The 21,255-nt window shown below is 37.1% G+C and overlaps 1 protein-coding gene across 6 annotated transcripts in view; it reads left to right on the top strand.

The window, feature by feature from the left end:
• LOC127446728 (lysine-specific demethylase 6A-like) overlaps window positions 1-21,255 on the top strand; it is an 85,364-nt gene that overhangs the window by 14,364 nt on the left and 49,745 nt on the right. For 3 of the 6 annotated variants that reach the window (XM_051707861.1, XM_051707860.1, XM_051707863.1), the window contains exons 5-7: window positions 6,310-6,368; window positions 9,626-9,670; window positions 16,799-16,919. In XM_051707861.1, coding sequence (XP_051563821.1) covers window positions 6,310-6,368; window positions 9,626-9,670; window positions 16,799-16,919 — 225 coding nt within the window. The remainder of the gene's footprint in view (window positions 1-6,309; window positions 6,369-9,625; window positions 9,671-16,798; window positions 16,920-21,255) is intronic. The other 3 variants (XM_051707865.1, XM_051707862.1, XM_051707864.1) reach the window with 1 other exon arrangement.

The raw sequence follows: 21,255 nt of genomic DNA on the forward strand, positions 1-21,255 counted from the left end.
GCTAAGCACATATAGAGCTGCTACCTTGCACTTCGTTTTATTTTGTAGACGCGTATGTGCAAGCTGAGTGCGTGCAATAGTGTTAAGTGCTATCTCCTACATTATGTCCTCACTCAAATGGTGCTGCAAAGTTTGTGAATCATTTTTCTTGTTGCAACGAAACATCATAACGAAACAATTAATTGCATCATACTTCCCAGTGCTACAGAGGATTTTCTGGGAGAGTGTGCTCGGTTTGTGCGTCTCCCGCTAGTGGAGACAATGCGCTGTGAATAGTGGCTGTATGTGATTGCAACATCCAGTGTCCAGGAGGATTTCTCCATAGCAGGCCAAATTCTGTTCCATTTCTAAAATCTCGCTGAGGGCTGCAGGTGGCTACTTTGGACACCCCTGATATAGGCAAGTATTGATAATCAGCTCGTTCAAAAAATCCAAACACGTGAGAGAACCACATTTACATGAGATTTGAAATGATTAGGCTTTTCCGACCCTATACATTGTCAGATTATTAAGCATAATCTGTGCAAGACAGTGCTTGCAAAACCACTCATTGAGCTCATTAACATGGACACCAGCAAGCCGTTTGTTGAGAGAAATCGAATTGAGAGCATCGTATCATACAATACGATACAATATTTTTGTACACCCCTAGTTTACATGATGTTTCAGAATGGAGCTTTCTGCAAAAACCCTGGAATAAACTGTTTTCTAAAGTGCATGAGTAGTTGACTAATCATTGTTAAGGAAACCTTGTATAATTAGGCTGGTTGGGGATTACCGGTCCCTTATCGGATGCATTTCTTATTTATGCAAAGTGCATTCTATCATTAAAAACAGCTAGACAGATTGCAAAAGAATGGGACAGAATGCAGGGGTCTATTGCCAGCAGCTTTCACCTGGGTACCCACAGAAGCTAAGCAGGGTTGAGCCTGGCTGGAAGACCAACTGGGGAAAAATACAGTTTAGTGAGAGGTGTTAGTGAGGCCAGCTGGGCCTGTGTGGGTCCTAATGCCCCAGTAGAGTTACAGGGAGCACCGTCTTTCGGATGAGATATTAAACCGAGGTCCTGACTCTCTGTGGTCATTAAAAATCCCAAATTTGCCATTGGCCTCTATCCATCACGGCTTCCTAAAAATCCCCTATATATATATATATATATATATATATATATATATATATATATATATATATATATATATATATATATATATGAATTGGCTACATCACTGTACTCTAATAGCTGCACACTGGTGGTGGTTGAGGAGATTCCCTTTATACTATGTAAAGCGCTTTGAGTGTCTAGAAAAGCGCTATATAAATGTAATGAATTATTATTGTTATAATTATTATTTTTAACTTAAAACACAAAGCTCGTGATGGGATGCTTAAAACAAAGAATGAGGTATGCAACACACTGGCCAAAAAAGTTTCCTCTGAATATGTATGGCTGTAGCGACTAAGGATGTGCAAAACTATCACATCGATTGTTTGAACGACTTATTGACTAGTCGGTATTAAAGATAATAATGCATAATTAGGCTCCATTTTCTTCATGTGACCTTGATCAGATGTGTTTCAGAGGGAAATAAATCAAATCATGTTGTGTCGGAGCTCTCAACGCAGCAGCCAAATTCGGCGCCATCTTGAGTAGCCCAAATATGGATGCTAAGCCCAGCACAGAGCACTTCAAGACAGCTAACAGATATTCAACAAAAATATAGCTAAATAACTAACATCTTATTGCACAACACTATCAAAGTAAGAGAAGAAAGAAATAAGAGGCTCCAATACAGAGCGGCACAAAACTGCTTATGTGCATCCTGAATGCAAAATGACGTGCTTCAGTGTAAGAGCTTGGGAGTCTAAAGGTGATCCTCGCTGCACATTCAAAAGCGCAGAACTGCAAGATAATATTGCGGGTACATGTCTAGTTCATGACATAAAACAGGTTAGCCATTTTTTACTGGAACTGTTTAAGCAGTGTCAAACAGAATCAGCAAAAACACTTTAATTTCTCAAGCACCTCATAAATATGGGAACATTACTCACAGCAGAGGATTAAACATTTGACATTTATTTTGCTTTGCAGAACAATTTTACATATTACTCAGCCCTTACTGAGAGTTCAATCAGGGAGTTATGATAGTGGAGTGTTTGTGTGGTAGGGTTGTGTGGTTTACCGGTTCTAACGAAGTACACCAAAACTATTAAAACGGTACAATATCATCTTGTTGCTGATTTTGGTATCATATTACAGTATGCTGTCATTAGCAAAATGATATGAGATGTGACAAATTTGAGATGAAATCAATGACAATTTGAAAAAACAAACAAAAAAAAAAAACTTTGGATATGGCCAAATGTGATAATTAAACAGAAGAAGGATGTAATTTAATTAAATAATATACAGTCACATGCACTGCACGCTACTGAATGAACGAGGTGCCGCTCTGTCATAAGATTCCCACACACAATACACTACTGGTGCTTAATTTTCATGCAATGTGTTTATAGTATAAATGACTTTTAACACATTTCATCTCGAGAGTCTCGACGGGAGTATCCCAGCATTAATGGGAAGCTTGATATAACTGACCCGTCAAAAACAGGAAAAACTAAAAGAAAAATCAAAATAAAATAAGTCCCGCTAACATGAAAGCTCTTTTCAAATGGACGTGTGAAATTGAAGACAGAAAATATAACTACTGTATAAAAATGTAATATTCAAAAATACTCAATAACAATTATGTAATATTAAATGGATTTATTATTATTATTATTATCATGTCAGCAACATCACAAACGCAAGCAGCCTTGTGCCAGAGGTAATCCGATTTTGATTTTTTCATTAATACTGTGAAGCTCTGTTGTGCAGCATTTTATTTTACCAAAACTAAAATTGCAATTTGTAAAAAAAAAAAAGATTTTTTTCATTTGATTAAAACTGTATGTATCAATTTGATTAAACACCATTTGATCATTACATTGAATTAAAACATTTAACATGGAATCCAGAAAAATTAAAACAGAAAACGCATAATTTGTATCTGTAAGACTTTATGCAGTTCTTTTAATCATGTAATTTTCAGTGTAATTTCATCAAAAATCGGAGGCTTTTTATTTGTTTATTGGCTGGTATCGTACCGAAGCCAACATTTTGCTATTGGAGCAACCCTAGTGTGTGGTTTTACGCTTCTGATATGAAAATGGATAGATTTGGGGCCTCGTGTATAAATGTTGCGTACGCCACTTCTCAAGCTGACAATGAGATTTTATAAAAAGTAAACGATGTGAAAATGTGCGCACTACCACGCAAGCTGTACCCCTTGCGTACGCACTGTTTTACTGCTGTGTGTGAATTGCTGACTCCAGCTGGACAAGTAATGAACTGAACAGACTGATTATAAACTCTGCTTTTCATTAAATACACAGCATTTAGAATAAAGTATGTAGTTAAGCACTTGAATCAAAATGAATCGTTATCCAGCTAATATTCGGCTATATTAATTTTATGTAACTAATTGAAAAGGCATTCAAATATAAGCTGTAATAAGGAAATATTGGTAGTGGATTCGCAGCCAGTCAAATTCAAAACAAAATGTAAGCTTACACAAAAGAAGCTCTTTTAGTAATCCAATTATGTCAGACAACACTGCATACATCATTTTAAAATCTTTGTTTTGTTTCCAGTATTAAATATTTCACTTCTCTAAGAAACACCATTAAACCATTTAAAACATTGTCTTAGGTGCAAAATTGCATAGATTTATGCTTGCAACAATAAAAAAAATTGTCCAGGGATAAGATATATTCTCTGAAACAAGTTAAAATCTTAAAAAATAATGTTTCTCGGGTTAACAGATCTTCTTTAAAAGATGTATAGATATTTTACTCTAAAACAAGATGAAGATTAAGAAATGATTTTTAGCACCAGCATCTAATTTATGGGCACTTGAGGAATTAACAGTCTGTATTAACTTCCGTGTTCTTAGTTTCACTGTTAAACTCGGTAGGCATGTGTCTGGATGGCAATATGCATATTGTAATTGTATGTAAATGAGGTTATTAGGGATGCACCGATACCACTTTTTCTCTTCCGATTCCGGTATCGGAAATCTCAGTATCGGCCGATACTGATCCCAATCTGATACCAGCGTTGTTATTTTTTTTGTTTTTTTCATAATCATTTTAGAAATATCTTTATTGTGTGGAACTAATTGGGAGTACTCTTTAATATGTAAAGAAACACAAACCTCTTAACTACACATTATTTCAATATAAATGTTAACACTTTATTATTAACTAGTATACTGGATAATGTAGCAGCAAAATTAACAGTAATTCGAATCTTCAGTAGAAAAGAAACCAGTGTTTTATTTTTGCCTTTTTCTTTTCAAAAATGTTTCAACTTGCATCTGGACTTTAAAGGATTCAGATCTCTTTTTTGTTCAATTTAGTTGTAAGACATCAGTCCACTTCATTCACACAGTTATTTTTTGGAACCCATTCAACTTAAATATTGTTATAAATTGTAAACAAATAATGATGACAATAATACATTGTTATTAATATTATTATTATTATTGACTTAAATACAACAGTAATATATTTAAATCGTGCACTTTTTAAACCCTCATGCTTTTATTTTGACATTCTAAACTCTCCAGGAATTCCTGTATGTGTCTGTTTGTAGGCAAGTTCACAGTAGTTTAATTCGCTTCTTATTCAAGTTCTGGTAAAATGCACCTCCGGTGCCGTTCTAAATGCATGTTATAAGTGAACCAAACTATTGAGCATCTACATCTGAGATGCTGTTCTTGAGTAGCGCTCAAATATTGTGCTCCGCTGTTAAGGCTAAAAATAGCCGCGAGTATGTGTGTAAACAGAGCAGCACCATTCACTAATACGCTGGCGCTACGCATACTGTATATTTACTTATTAAACACTGCCTTTTATGATTAACAGAGCTATAGCACATCTTCAAGTGGCTTTGAATAAAATGCACGAGTCATATGAACTGCTTTAATGGTGTTTTTATGCTTGTATGTCATTTTTGGAGCTTGACAGTAACGAACATGACTAACACACCGTATCGGAATTGGATCGGGCTCGTCGTACCGATACCCGATCCGTCTAAAAGCTTCAGTATCATAGCCGATACCGATCCAGGTATCGGGTCGGTGCATCCCTAGAGGTTATGGGTAGTAAAACAGGGGTTGTACACTCCATATATGGTTATTTCGGGAAGGAGACGGGGTGGTGAATAAATCACGTGCACGTACGAACAATCTTCTGCTAGTTGAGATTTATAAAGTGAATTTAGTGCAGGTTCTGGCGTACGTACGGTTTTATAAATCTGAAACTTTATGCGTACGCAAAAGCGGACTTTTGTGTGTATGCACACTTTTAGGATGAAATCTACATAGTTTTATGTACTTGAGGCCCCTGGTATTTTCAGTATGGTGCTGAAAAGCTGTGATTTTTCATGGCTGTTACCAAAGACTTGTTAGGCACAAATCTCCAATAATTGTATAGTCCCTTTTAATTGTTGTATTGAATGGCAAATCAGTTGTTTGATTGATATTGTCATATTTAAGTTTAAGCTGATTTAAACTTATAGCTTTTTTGCTGTGGTTACCCCACTCGGGTCTGTTTTTACTTGTTTATTGTTGGAAGCCGTTTTATTTCAACTTAAATGTTATCTGCAACTTGGTCTTTTTTACATATTGTTCAGTCTGGTCATTGAATCAGAATTTGTATTTAAAACTGGTGTACAGATGTTCTGAACATTTTGAACTGGACCGTATGATGAGTTGTTCCCAATAGTAACCTGGATTTCTATTCCAGTAGTTTACAACTAGTGCTTTTTTTTTTTTTAATTTGTTTAGTTTACTAGCCATATCATCTAATGAAAGTTCATTTGCTGGGAAGACAAGCCGCAGTGGCTTTCAGTTTGAGTCATTTTTTCTCTGTGCACAGAGATAAGAGGGTAAGTCGTGATAATTGTTTCATTGATCTGTATTCTCTTGCACGTTATATGACTTTTGTGGGAGGAAAAGACTTTGCCACCTCTTGGTTTAAACATGTGCTCATTAGCCACAGGTGGTACAGTTCCCTGCTGAGTGCAGATGTGTCAGGTCTGCCATCAGGTTTCTATTGATACACAGGTGTGTTTAGAAAGTAGGAGCTTGGAATTTTACATGCACACCAGCACTGTTGCTGTTGCCTGAAAAAATTTTCTTAATTCAACTAAAGATTCAATTATTCAATACTTGTTTCTAACTCTCCTTCTATCTTGGTTTATTTCAGAATGCTGCCTTTTTATATGGCCTTGGTTTGGTTTACTTCCATTACAATGCTTTTCAGTGGTAAGTACAAAATTACGGTGTATGTGTTCTGTGATTGAATTTTTCTCATGCATACCATCTAGTTTATTTAATGTTTCATCTGTAATATAACAGATTGTTGAAATATCATTCCTAACATTGTTTGCAATGAACTTTTTTCATGAATTTTAGTTAATACTTTTTTAGCTTATTAGAAATATTTTATGTTGTCCTTTTTCCATACAGCAAATTCTACTACATTAAATTCTCTGGGTACTGCTTTTCGTTAAACCTTCAATCCTTTTGTGTTGTTAAAAGACAGTGCTAGCAGTATTTGGTGTTGTTTTCTGCCCATTTGCTGTAGCTGCACAAAAGTTGTTCTTGATTTTAGTCTCTATCTCTTTGAGCCTGTGCAAAGTAGGGCTGTAAAATTAATTGAATTGATGAAACACTGAAATCATGAAATGGACTTGTGCGATTATTAAACCACAAAAGTTGTGATTTCTTTTAATATAGTCTGCACGTGCAGTGTGCTTCAAAGTGAAATGGCAGCACTCAGTTCTGTCTTGGCGAACAACATTATACTCCAAGTTTGTGGGTGGTGTTTTACGCTTTGTTTGTTTCAGCAGTCTCGCTTTGTGTTCACTTACAACATGCAATGTAAATGCATAAAATCCACTCCAGATTCACATTTGGGTAATTTTTAATATTTTTGCCTATTACAAGTTTCTGTGCAAATCTAGATGGGGCAAAGAAAATTGAGTTTTGTGGACAGATGAGTTGACCGAATTTCTCTGGATTTTAAACATTAAAAAAATAAATAATGACAGTGCTGTTGCTTTAAAGTTTTTAATGCTACTAATAATAAATCAATATTATATTACAATGCTATAATAATCAAGTGGGTTCAAGAAAAATTAGTTTGAATGAAAACTGGACTGAGACCCTGTCGCTAAAGTGGACAAAGAAGAGAGTCCACTTTCAAGTCCAGGTTCAGTGTGAATGCAAAGAGAACTGGGTTCTTTTTTCAGTCAAATTAAAGAGATCAGTTTTGTTATCTTTCATAATTATGAAGAGTAACTCTCTCTGGAATATGGGCAAACGTTGTTTCAGTGTGCCTTTTTTAGCTTTAAACAGCTGAAATATGAGATGAGAGAGCATATTGCTGTTCACATAGCAACTTCTGTCAATAATCACAGTATGTTTTTTTTTTTTTTTTTTTTTTTATAGAGGCCTGGTATAATTTATTAATTGCAGTTGTAAACTGTGGTTAGATGGAGGTTCTTGTATTTGAGTATGTTTTGGTGGGAAATCTGACCTGTCAAACAAAGGAGTAAACATGATATTGTAATGTTACAAATTTGATTAGTGACCAAGAAATGGTGTGGAATCGTATTTCTTACTCATTTTACATCATAACATTCTTAAATCTGTTTATTTCCATGTTTAAATTATTTTATTTTTTATCATATTTTCATTGTGGACTTTGGAACCCTATTGTTTTACACATGGACTCAGTATGATTTATATTTTAGCATTCAGACCATGTTTAATGGATATAATATTGTTATAATAGTGTTTTATTGGATGCAGGTCTTGAATTATGTTTTTAATTACTCTGTTTTTGTTAAGTGAAGTTGTTTATACTTTATAGTAAACTAGTTTATTAAGCCTATTAGATATTGAGAATTTACAAGAGCTCAGTAGATTTTTGACAGCAGAATCGGTGAATTGTAGCTTTTATAATTTCATTTTACATTTGCCAAAGTCGTGCATAATATCACTATGTTAAACTTGTATATTTTTACCATCACTGGCCTTTTTTAAGTCTGGTCTTAAAGATCATTGGAAAAGCATAACATTTCCCTCCTGTTCATGAATCATGAAGAGACCACAAAGTTTTCCTATTATTATTTCTTTTTTTTTTTTTTTTCCACAACTAGCATTTTAAGGACATTAATATAATACAGCTCTGGAAAACATTAAGAGATCACTGCAAAATTACCAGTTTCTCTGGATTGACTATTTATAGGTATGTGTTTGAGTAAAATGAACATTTTAGTTTTGCTCTATAAAGTACTGACTGGAGGTTGGGCTGGCCATGACAGGGTCTTGATCCGGTGGTCCTCCATCCACACATTAATTGACCTGGCTGTGTGGCATGAAGCGTTGTCCGGCTGGAAAAACCAGTCCTCAGATTTGGGGAACATTGTCAGAGCAGAAGGAAGCAAGTTTTCTTCCAGGATAACCTTGTATGTGGCTTGATTCATGCCTTCCTTAACAAAGACGAATCTGCCCGATTCCAGCCTTGCTGAAGCACCCCCAGATCATCACTGATCCTCCACCATATTTCACAGTGGGTGCGAGACACTGTGGTTTGAAGGCCTCCCCATGTCTCTGTTTAACCATTGGATGACCAGGTGGAGGATCTGTGATAATCTGGGGGTGCTTCTGCAAGGCTGGAATCGGGCAGATTCATCTTTGTGAAGGAAGGCATGAATCAAGCCACATACAAGGTTATCCTGGAAGAAAACTTGCTTCCTTATGCTCAGACAATGTTCCCCAACTCTGAGGATTGGTTTTTCCAGCAGGACAATGCTCCATGCCACACAGCTTGGTCAATCAAGGTGTGGATGGAGGACCACCGGATCAAGACCCTGTCATGGCCAGCCCAATCTCCAGACCTGACCCCATTGAAAACCTCTGGAATGTGATCTAGAGGAAGATGAATGGCCACAAGCCATCAAACAAAGCCGAGCTGCTTGAATTTTTGTGCCAGGAGTGGCTCCCAACAGCAATGTGAAAGACTGGTAGAGAGCATGCCAAGACGCATGAAAGCTGTGATTTGAAAATAAGCATTATTCCACCATATATTGATTTCTGAACTCTTCCTAAGTAAAAACATTAGTATTGTGTTTAAAAAATAATTGTGAACTTGTTTTCTTTGCATTATTCGAGGTCTGAAAACACTGCATCTTGTCATTTTCTGCAAATGAATGCTCTAAATGACAATATTTTTATTTGGAATTTGGGAGAAATGTTGTCAGTACTTTATAGAATAAAACAACATTTTTAATTTTATTCAAAGGTATACCTATAAATAGTAAATCCAGAGAAACTGATCATTTCAAAGTGGTCACTTAATTTTTTCTAGAGCTGTATATACTCTGTGTATGTGTATATATGTATGTGTGTAACGTAAGAGCTTTTATTGGAAAATGGTATTGACTTGATATACATTAATACGGATGGTATGTTTTGATATTTACTACTGGAGGTCCCCTCTTTCCTTGTCTTAGGGCAGTGCAGCGCACCCCCTCAGATGCCCATTCTGGACAGAGAAGGTAGGCATACCATGTTGCTTTTGAAAGGGTATGCCTCAGACATGCTCTGTAGAATATACTGACCTCACTCAAGCAGCAAGAATCTTTGCATTAACTTGGCATAAGTAGAAGGATATTGAAACTGTAAAACAATTTTGATGTGTAAATTGTTGTTGGTATGGATAGCACAATTGGTGAATTCATTGTGCTCAGTTCCCATCTAGTTCAAAGGAACATTCTGTGTTAAATGCAATATGAGTTCTACCGATAGCTTCTGTGGCTTGCTGTCAGTTACCACAGTCTTTTTTTTTTTTTTTTTAACTTTGAAATATGTAATTATATAATTTAAATTAATTTTTCTTTCTTATGCAAAACACAAAGGAAGATTTTTAGAAGAATATCTCTCTCTGTTGGTCCATACAATGCAAATGAATTGTGACCAAAACTTTGAAGCTCCAAAAGGCACAAAGGCAGCATAAAAGTAATCCATAAGACTCCAGTGGTTTAACGCATGTTAATTATGTTCTGCAGAAGAAAGTTATTCACATCTGGGATGGCATGAGGGTTAATAAATGATGAGAGAATTTTTGTTTTTGGGTGAGCTATTCTTTGAAGTGTTCTGTATTTTGAAGCTAGTACATTAATTATTCCTTTAAAATGTTTATTATTTGATCATTAATGTTTTCTAAATTATCCTTTAGAGTTTAGACTACTTTTCTAGGTGGATTAGCATTTAGGTATTTGTGTGAAGTGATGATTCAGGCGTCTGGATCACAGTAGTGAGTGATGCTGTTCAATCCCACCAAAGTGTCAGAACACGGTGTTCTGCTGCATCCTCCACTATAAAGCACTCAGAATTGGCGGCAAGGTATGAATTGCACATGCAAATTGCTTTCAACACAGATTTTGTGGACACGCTTGCATCGTTGCCTGATCAGAATATTTCCTTTAGTGAATAGGGCACTAAACCAGCGCAGACAGTGCATGCAAATAACCAACGCTTTTAATGGGCACAGTTCATTCTTAAAGGTGCTGTAAGCAATTTTAAGTGAACTTCCATGAGACTGAGCCGTTAAATTAGACACGCCCCCTCTTTTTAAAAAAAAAGTCATCCAAAAATGTGTAGACAGTCACCTTCTCACTGTTGTCAAACACAACAGTAGCAAAATAGCGCCCTCAGCTGGCAATTTGGATATAACATTAAACCCGAATGATCCACTTCAATTACTACACTGTGAGAATGTGCAAAATGATTGACTGTAGAAAGCACATCAAAGTCTTCTGATTGACTGATCAAAGAATGCCACTGTCACGTTTTTGTTTGCTGTTTACACAATCTATTGCTGTCAGAGAGACCGGTGAGAGATCTCAGGACACTTATTTCAGTGATATCTCTCAGGGAGAAGGAACATTTTCTGCACACCATTCCATAAAAAATCACTAACAGCACCTTTAAGGTGCGGTCACGTATACCTTCGCACGGCGAAATTCTGCAGCGAAGATGCCATGGGCGGACATTGAGCACGTGTGAAACCAGCAAAAATATAATTGTCAAGCAGCCTCTTTTTAATTTTTATACTCTGTGAGACTTAAAAGAAACTAATCGCTAAAATGATATCCATTGTGAATATTCAGTGTAGCTGTGTATGAAGCACTGCCCACACAGAGGTCACTGCCAAACCAAGCAACTTCCTAGTGGTGAACGTGGCGAATTTGCCTGTCAAAGTTCAACTTCACGCAAAATCCTCAGGGGGAAATTCTTCACCACCAGAAGTCCATTGCGCAAAAATCACGATCACATGGATTCCCATTGAGAACTGTATTTAGCATGCGGAATTTCGCCGTGCGATGGTATGTGTGACCGCACCTTAAGTGAATTCCCTATACAGTTTTTACAGTTTTCAAGAAAATTAACCTGCGAATGGCTTACCGTATTTTCCAGAGTATAAGTTATGTTTTTTCTTACAACATCTGAAAGGTCCTGTGACTTATAGTAGTACAGTAGTATAGCAACAAAATTATACATAATTGATGTCAGCCGGTCAAACTCGCTGCACGCCGAGACACGAATGCCCAAACACATCAGTCATCGAGACGTTAGTAGCATTTTAAAGTAGCCAGTTCAGACTATTTTGCCTTTACAATGTCTATAATGCAGCCAGTTTAAATATTCTGCCTAACATAACATTGTGCTAGCAAACTCTGGGCTGCTGTCAAATGCAGCTCCTCATATACTCAAACAGTATATGAAAAACTGTAACACGATTACTTAAAGCAGATGCTACCAATTTAAACAAGCCCCAATATACCGTTATATGATATGTAGATCCTGAGGTAATCTTCATGGAGCGACTTGACATGCTGTTGAGTGGCTGAAGGGAAGTCAGGCTACCCATGGGTCCTAGTGCCTGTCCATGCAACCTTTGTCAGTGCCAAGGAGCTCTAAAATACCTGGAGAGATCTTTCAGTAAGCATTCCCATCCTTCTCTATTGTGGTGCTGAGCTGGCGCAGGGTTCCCCCCACCTAGAGGTCTTCACGGGTCCAAAAACTCGTGCCCGAACCCAAAGAGACCCAGAAATGTACTATCCCAATGGACCCATCTAGTATTTGAAAGCTTGGACCCGTACCCATGCAGAACAGAGAAATGCTGGACCTGGACCCGAACCGGACCCATCTATTATTTGAAAGCTAGGACCCGGACCCGGCCGGGAGACACAGACCCGATCGACACTGATTTCACAGCTGATTGCTATTAACAAGTTAATTTACAAGTTGTGAAAACAAAACTTTGTGTCTTACCTAATGTAACGTTAGTAGCCTTCTCCCCTGTGCCTGGCCGTGATGCATATAATCCATCCTCCTTGCCAAGAAAGTTGGTAAAATATATCCATGTTTTCTGTGATTCCTCTCTTGCTGATTGAAACAGCATAGCTAATCCACTCATTATTTCAGCTTCAGAAGTCCACTTGCTGTCATGGTGACGGATGACAAATGCGACTTTAGAATCAGCTTTGCAGCTTTTTTTGTATATCGCATAAAATAACTTCGACTGTTTGCCCTTTTGAATTGTAATTACAATTGCTCGTTCATTGCCACGGCTGCTAACGTTAGCATTGCTAATTAGCTATTGTGTGCCTTAACTCCACTCTGCCTCTGATGTCACTCAGCTTGTTGTGGCTCTGCTCCATTTTTCACCTTATTTCCCTGCCCGCACTTTCTCATCCTAATTTTGCAGTGTTGCAAGTTACAACACACACACACAGCACCATCATCACCAGTGCTGTCTGATCACTGCCGGGTCTTCTCGGATCGACTCGGGTATTACACAATGTTAAACACACCCGGGACCCACAGCAATAGAATGGGACCCGACCCGGACCCAGCTGACCGTTTAAAACATGGATCCAAATCCGTACGGGTCCCGGGTCGGGTCCTCGGGTTAGGGTGGACCCGTAAAGACATCTACCCACAACTCCTCCGGAAGTATATGCGATCTTGGCACCAGTTGTCGTGGCTTGCTCTGTAGCCACAAAAAATTACGTCCTCACAACGGTCATAACACAGTGTGCACGCAGGACCGCAATGGTATTCTACAAATTTATGACAAGACAACTATACAAAAATTGCAAACCCATTATTTGTTTTCCAGTGCTTTCTAAAGCAAAGGAAACTCACTTTAAAATACTTAATGTAAATCCGTCAAGTGAATTTAAGAATTCGATTGAATATAGACCACAGCATTTGTATTTTTTGTTAAGTTGATGTAGAGACAACCGATCATCTTTTCTTTTTCTGTATGCACTGCAGTATGTTCCGGGAAAATGTTCAGTTGGCTTGAAACAAAGGTCCAATCGCTACCTACATTTTCTAGAAATAACATTGTATTTTGGGTTTTGTTGGAGGACAAGAAGGTAGAATTTTGTTTATTAATGTACATTTATAAATGTACATTTTTATTTATTTTTTTTATTCATAAATGCAAGTGTATGAAGACAAACTTATTTTTCAACTTATCTTCAAAAGAGATTTTATTTGTAACTATCTTCCATCCTTAAGATGTATAACGAGTAAACAAGCCTGCAAATTTTTACAAATTATACAAGAACTTAATTTGTTGGAGGATGAGTAAAAGCTCTGTGCCAACCCCCCCCCCCCATTACAGTTTTAATACCTTTTTTCTTATGTTTTATTTTTATGTATGTATCTTTGTATGTGCCTTGCTTTGTTTATTCATTCATCTTTGAATTGCCATATTTCTATGGTTAAAATACTTTTTTATTTTTTCAAAAACATGCATGCGGTAGTGGCAGGCTACAGTAATGTCAGAGTGGCCTGGGCAATCAAATTTAGGCAAAAAATGAATTAAATAGCTGTAAATGAATTAACAACTGACTTTTACACCAGACCCTGAAGAGTGGCGATTAGCACAATTAAAAGGTGTCTTAAAAATGGCATCACTCCAGATTGATTTATCATGAATTATGCATTACAAATTAATTCACTATATGTTTAAAACATTGCTATAATCAATATTGTTTTAATATGACACAAGACTGCAAAATCAAGAGTTCCTGTTTGTTTATTAGGTTACTCAGGCTGTGAAATGTATAAGATATGCACATGAAATGTAGTAAACAGATACCTTATCGTCATCTCTTGATACGTCAAAGATGTGTGTGAGTTAAGTTTGTTTCAAACCTCACACGAACAAGTACTCAAGCCCCCTGCTGCCGCTTGGCCGGGAAAAACTAGTCAATTTCATGCTTTTAGGAGCCCGGAAAAAGATGTAGAGCAATGTAATTAAATCTTTGTGATCAAAATGTTTTTGGTAAAATGTTTTAGTCAGAATACATGGTTGTTTTTGAAAGGCCGTCAGTGGGGAAACATGCTCTTGAACACCGGAGTGTGTAGAACTATTGCATCTACCAGCAGGGGCTAACGGCAACCTCAGTGTGACTTATGACAGATGCGACTTATCTGTTTTTTTTTTTTTGTTTTTTTTTCTCAATACAATTTTCACCAGGTGCGGCTTGATTTCTGAATTTTTCCTCCCTTTAGAGGCCCATTGAATAAACTAATCTGCAGTAGTTCTGATAGTTTAGCTAGCCAGAGAGGTTGAGAAAGAGATAGACGAGTGTTCAGAGAGATGTGCATTTTTAAAGATGCATTTAGAAATCTAAATTTTCAGAGGTGGTTTTAATGTGCTTGTAAAATTGTTAGATTTTATCAGCATGCTGGTAAAACTGTTTGATTTAGTAGCATCCAGAAAACCTCTTTTAGAAGTTGAGATTTTAAATTCATCCACTGTAGCGCCACAGTTACAGGCTTCAAAGCACTGCTTTTGTAAAGCACTACTTCAACAGTACATTTCTAGATAATAACTGCAATTTGTTTTCAGTCATTATGCATAATTCATTTTTGTCAGGAATATGACTGTTTTGTGCGGTGGAAGGTATAGTTATAGCCTAGACTTTTTTTTTTTTTTTTTTTTTTATATCTGTACAGTTACTATTGGAAAGATGTACATCCATACAGTATATCTATAAGAAATGTTTCTGATTGGTGTAAGGTAAATATGACCCTAAAACTGGCTATTTATACAGGGCTAGTTGAAATGCCCTTTAGCACACTCTTAATCACAGATTAGCATATGGGTAGAGCACCACAGACAAATATATGACTTGTGATGCATCGTTTGGGACACAGATTTTTGCGACCAATCCTTCTGGAAAATCAGTCATCCTGGGTTTGCAAAGTTTTGGTGTAAATGGATGATTCTCACCAAACCTTTCAAGGAATGTCCTGGTCATATTGAACCATTAAGATTTTTTTGTGTTGTAACATTATTTTCAGGACACTAAAGCACATTTTACCACCTATTCTCATTACCGTAACATGTCTGGACTATTCTAATTGTTTTCAATGACGATTCTCATTACCGTAACAGAAAATATGCTGTTTTTTTATTTTTTATTATTATTATTATTATTATTAAAATGAGAGGCAATACCAAAGGAAAGCTGCTATGATGAATACATACTTTACAGTTTAAATAAAATAAAAAAATTCACTTTGCAATAATGACCATCTTTTCCATATTGCTGTAATGAGAATTGGGAGGTAAAATGTGTGTGGTTTTTGTTTCGATTTTATATCAGACAGAATGTTTTGTTTTCGTAAACAATTAGCTCAAAGGGCCCTTCTAACAAATTAGATTGATTTTTTTTTTTTTTTTTTTCTGTTGTCAGCCACCATTGTAATTTGTCTAATGAACACTTGCATATTTAGTAATTGTTTAGATGGCCTTTAGTCTAATTGCTGCAACCAGTGTGAGAGTAATTTGGTTACAGGGAAAAATAAATGATAAAGCTTTGCATTCTGGCATGCATGGTCCATTGGGGAGCTCTCACACACTGCAGTGCTCGGCAGAGAGAGCAGAAAAGAGTGTTTGGAGAGGAGGGAGGGTTTTGGGGCCATTGAGTTCAGTGGGCTGTGGCTCAGGAAAAACACACTCTGTTTGCCTGAGCAGAGACTGTATAAACAAAACCCACTACTGTGAGCAAACCTCGTGTTGCAATCGCTCTGTCAGAGGCGGAGATCATCTTTAATAGTCCAATGTGTGTGTTTGTGGGGCACTCTTCTTTTCTCTTCAAATTTGTATATCATTTTCCTCACCCACACATTAATACAGACATGTTACTACAGTCTCTATTTTACATCATGACTGTTTCCATGGCAATGATGCTTTGCTACAAGCAGTTTTTCTTTTTGAAGCTCCATGCAATGCAATGCCATTTGTTGCCTTTTTCTTTAAATCATAATTTTCATTTGACATTTTAATTCCATAGATGGTTATTATATTTTGAATTTGATTATAATTTATGATGTAATCAGTCATTTATAATATGATCACATGCATTTGGGTTAATTTGGGTTAAATGGAGAATTTATAATTTGTTGTCAACATTATATTTAAACTATGATCAAAATGGCTACATCAGTGTCATCCCATATAAATTTGGGATTAACGATGCTGTAACGGAAGAATACACACATGATAGATTAAGTGTCCTAGTTTACATGTTTTCACCGTTAATATGGGGAATGTCTTTTCCCTAAGGTTTCTTTTGCTGTTCTGTCTTCCACAGGGCGATAAAGGCATTCCAGGAGGTGCTATACGTTGACCCCAGCTTCTTAAGAGCCAAGGAGATCCATCTGCGACTCGGCCTGATGTTTAAAGTCAACACAGACTATGAGTCAAGCCTGAAGGTATGACTAATAACTAGAGGTCGACTGATGGTGGATTTTACCGATACCGATAACTAAGTTGGCGAGGACCTGCCGATAACCGATTAATCAACTGATAGTTTTTAAAATTGATACAGAATTAAAAAATAACACTCAAATTAAAAAAAGTGCTGAAGTTGGGGGGGGGGGCGCTTCAGTAGTTCACATGGTGTTTCACTTGCACTGATTCCTACTACTCCATACTCAAGCTTCATAATAATGGCGAAATACCATATTGTTTTTTATTCAGTACAGTTGTATGTAGAGTAGCAGTATTCACAGATAGCAGTGGTATTCGGCTGAACTCGGTGGTGAAGCGGCTCAGACTATGAGCCCAGGCCAGGGGCTATTCAGTCAGACGGAGCACAACAGACTGGAACCGAAAGTGTGAATCTCTAAACACATTTCCAAGTTGAACATCTTTCCTGACAAAGCATTTAAACAACTCCTTGCTTAATCTGAGAAACGCTTATAAGAGGGCAAAATGCAATGGCCAAAGACCTCCACCAACTGTAAGGGGCTGTTCACACTGAACGCTTTTGCAACCATCCATTTGTTTTTCTATGTAAACGCGCACTAGACGAACGTCTTTGTTTCGCTTTGTTTTTGTTTATTCAGCATCTCGTACAGGAGCGCTGTTTTTTAGATGATGTGTCTAATTAAAAAGAACTTTAAAAGCATATTGAGACACCTGTATTAAACTGTATTTGTTGCGCTGTGTCTAGCCTTTTTTAGCGCAAGAATGTGATCGATCTGAAGTCATTACAGTGAGGATAATTTTTTTTTTTATTGAAATCAGATGCGTTTCTGATTTGTTTATGCATTTCCGATTTGTTTATACGTTTCTCTCGGCTGCATGAAGATATTAATTTGCTTTCACATGTCACTAGTTTTAAATATGCAGCTTAGCTGGCTAACGAATGCATTTGAACGTTTTTCCCGGCCTTCTCCCATAGACTTTCATTGTACGTGCATTAGTGTAACCTTCTCTTTTGCTTGCTGTTAAGGGGCGGTCAAGCTACACTTCGCTGTCCATGCTCTACCATTCAAATGCATTGGATCACAGGAGAGTGGAAACGCAAGCTAATGCAAAGAACTTTTGTACGATGCTGCGTGCAAATGTTCAAGCTTTGTGAACTCTGAACTGCGAATCCTTTTTTACTAGGTTGATTAACAAGCTTACAACTAGCTGTCCTTCTCTTGGCTTCTATGCTGGACAGTTGAGATCACAGTGGTGCAGGGTGTTGTTTTTGGCAGACTTTAACAATTTTGTAGGTCATCAGTGAGTTTTGACCTTCGTCATGTCTCTCTATTCAACAGCTCCACAGTCTGTAAATATACTGTATATACAGCATAGTCTATTGTTTAGAATTGTTCTTTTTTTATTTTTTGTTTATAAAAAAATATATGTGTGTGTGTGTGTATGTGTATGTATGTGTGTATGTATGTATGTATGTATGTATGTGTGTATATATATATATTTTTTTTTTGGGGGGGGGGGGGGGGGGGGTTGTTGTTTCAGGCATTCAGGCAACATCTGAGTCTCTTGTGTTTTGTCCTTTATGAACATCTCTCTCGTCTTGTACAGGCAATCAAGGGCAGGGGAGGGAGTCATTTTTGCTGCTCTGCATGCTCTTTTAGAGCATATGCATGCTGTAAAGCCATCTGGGCTTAACTGCCTAATAAGGGAGGACAAGAACCTTCATGCAGAGGATTGGATGAAGCCTGTTGACTTCCTACTCCTTCCTAAAATGTCCCTCCTCCTCAGCCACACCAGATCTATCCTATACCCTCAGAGGTCTTCAGGACATGACCAAAAACTCTAAATTATTGTTTGCAATTCCAGACAGTAGTTTTGTCTCGCATGGAAATGTTGATTGTGCATGCTCACTAGGCTTGTCATGATAACTACTTTTGTTGGATGATATATTGTCCCAGAAATAATTGCGATAAACGATATTATTGTCATTTTAAGACCATTTTATACCACTGATATAATGATAATATAATAGCATAATAATGCAAGTACACCCTTTTAAAGAGCAATGAACTTTTAATTCTTAAGAATATTCAGACATTGGAATCGGAATGTCCAAAAAAATTAAAGTCGGGAAGGCCCCTCTTCATCTCCAACTGCGTTTTTTTTTTTTTTGTTCCCAGCTCAGAAAACTGGATGGACTGGTCATGTTTTAGATGAGCTTATAGATTGTCCTTCGGACAAGCACATTTTCCATTCACTTGCATCTTCGTGCGCTCACACCAAATTCAACAAGCGCTGCTGCACGGGAGAGGGAGAAGGACGCATAAAAGCGGATATCCTGTATTCGTGCAGATTCTGGAATTAATGCAAACAGCAGGATATATATATATATTTTAAATAAGTGACAGGCATACGCTATAAAGACTAAATGTTCCCACACCGGAGCTCTGGATTGCGGCTTTGAAACCAAGACTTATTCTTCCAAACTTTCTGGCTGGAATTATGCAGTCATCAGGAAAAACAGCTATTAAAACACTTAGCCTCGAGTAACACAATCTTCACCTGGTGCTGTCCACTGTGTGTGTGTGTGTTTGTGTGTGTGTTTGTGTGTGTGTGTGTGTGTGGAGCTGCCTGAGCCCCACCTCCAACACAAAGCGGATGAGAGCACAGATGCAGCGTGACTGGCTAAAATGTTGGTGACATTCATTCTTATGTAAACAAACACGCATGTAAACACAATGGGCAATATTGAGGTCAGCAAAAATTATCGAGGTCATGTCCATATATCATACGATAAGTCGATAACATAATTATCGTGACAGGCCTAATGCTCACTGAGTTTTTACTGACTATCTGATGTACATTGGAAAAAACTGACAATAGTTGGCTGAGATCAGCAGATCTGTTGAAGAAGCCATCGAATTAGCTGGCTTTTATGCAGTTTTCAGGAGTTGTGATGCACAGGTTTTTATCAGACTGCTGGGAAACAAAGTCAAGCTTACAGGCTACTACAATGAGCACTTCTGAGAAAGATCTAGTTACTGGATTTGCCAAGTTCATGAGGTTGATTGTATTGAAGGATATTAGGAGTTTTGTTTGAGTAGTAGCAAGTAGGCCTGAACATGCAATCCTTGAGCACAATCACATATGTTTTGTTCTCAACTGTCTGATTTCAGATTGTTTTTCTTGTCGGTCAGATAGTCTCACGTCTGCGTGGACGATTTTTAGCCAGAATAAACTGCAAAGTCGCTAAGACTACTGTCACTCCATGTGACATGGCTCACACGGTTATGAAAAACTTGGAAATGACAGGGAATTTTAAAATTGTTATTTCAAGGCCTTAAAGTCATGGGGCCTCATTTATAAAATGTACGTATGATCAGATTTGATCCTATGTCAAAACTAAAGAACAAATGGGGATTTATAAAGGCAGAAACTGGCTGTACTTATGTGTACATTGTGCGTGTGCTTACGCTCCTGTGTACCAATGCGCACTGACTTCATTTTACTTTTAAGTGATGCAAATACGAAATTCGGACACTGACTAATAAATAAATGAGCACATTTACGTAAACAAGAATATTATGATACGAGTCAGAATGTGTTCATGTTTAGATTTTGTATGTGTAATGTAGACTCGTGTTCATATGACTCGTGCATTTTATTCAAAGCCACTTGAAGACGTGCTATAGCTCTGTGAATCACAAAAGGCTGTGTTTAATAAGTAAATATATAGCATGCGCAGCGCCAGCGCATTAGTGAATGGTGCTGCTCTGTTGACACAAACTCACGCACAGACTGGTGATGCACTCGTGGCTATTTTTAGCCTTATTTAGGCAATATTTGAGCTACTATTCAAGAACAGCATCTCAGATGTAGATGCTCAATAGTTTGGTTCACTTATATGCATTTAGAACGGCACCGGAGGTGCATTTTACCAGAATTTGAATAAGAAACAAATTAAACTACTGTGAACTTGCCTACAAACAGACACAGAACAGTTTAGAATATCAAAATAAAAGCGTGAGGGTTTAAAAAGTGCACGATTTAAATATATTACTGTTGTATTTAAATTAAGTCAATAATAATATTAAAAACAATGTATTATTATTAGTATTGCCATCATTAGTATTTGTTTACAATTTATAACAATATTTAAGTTGAATGGGTTCCAAAAAATAACTGTGTGAATGAAGTGGACTGATGTCTTACAACTAAATTGAACAAAAAAGAGATCTGAATCCTTTAAAGTCCAGATGCAAGTTGAAACATTTTTGAAAAGAAAAAGGCAAAAATAAAACACTGGTTTCTTTTCTACTGAAGACTTGAAGATTGGAA

Source organism: Myxocyprinus asiaticus, chromosome 10 (genome assembly GCF_019703515.2).
Source record: "Myxocyprinus asiaticus isolate MX2 ecotype Aquarium Trade chromosome 10, UBuf_Myxa_2, whole genome shotgun sequence".
NCBI classification, from domain to species: domain Eukaryota; kingdom Metazoa; phylum Chordata; class Actinopteri; order Cypriniformes; family Catostomidae; genus Myxocyprinus; species Myxocyprinus asiaticus.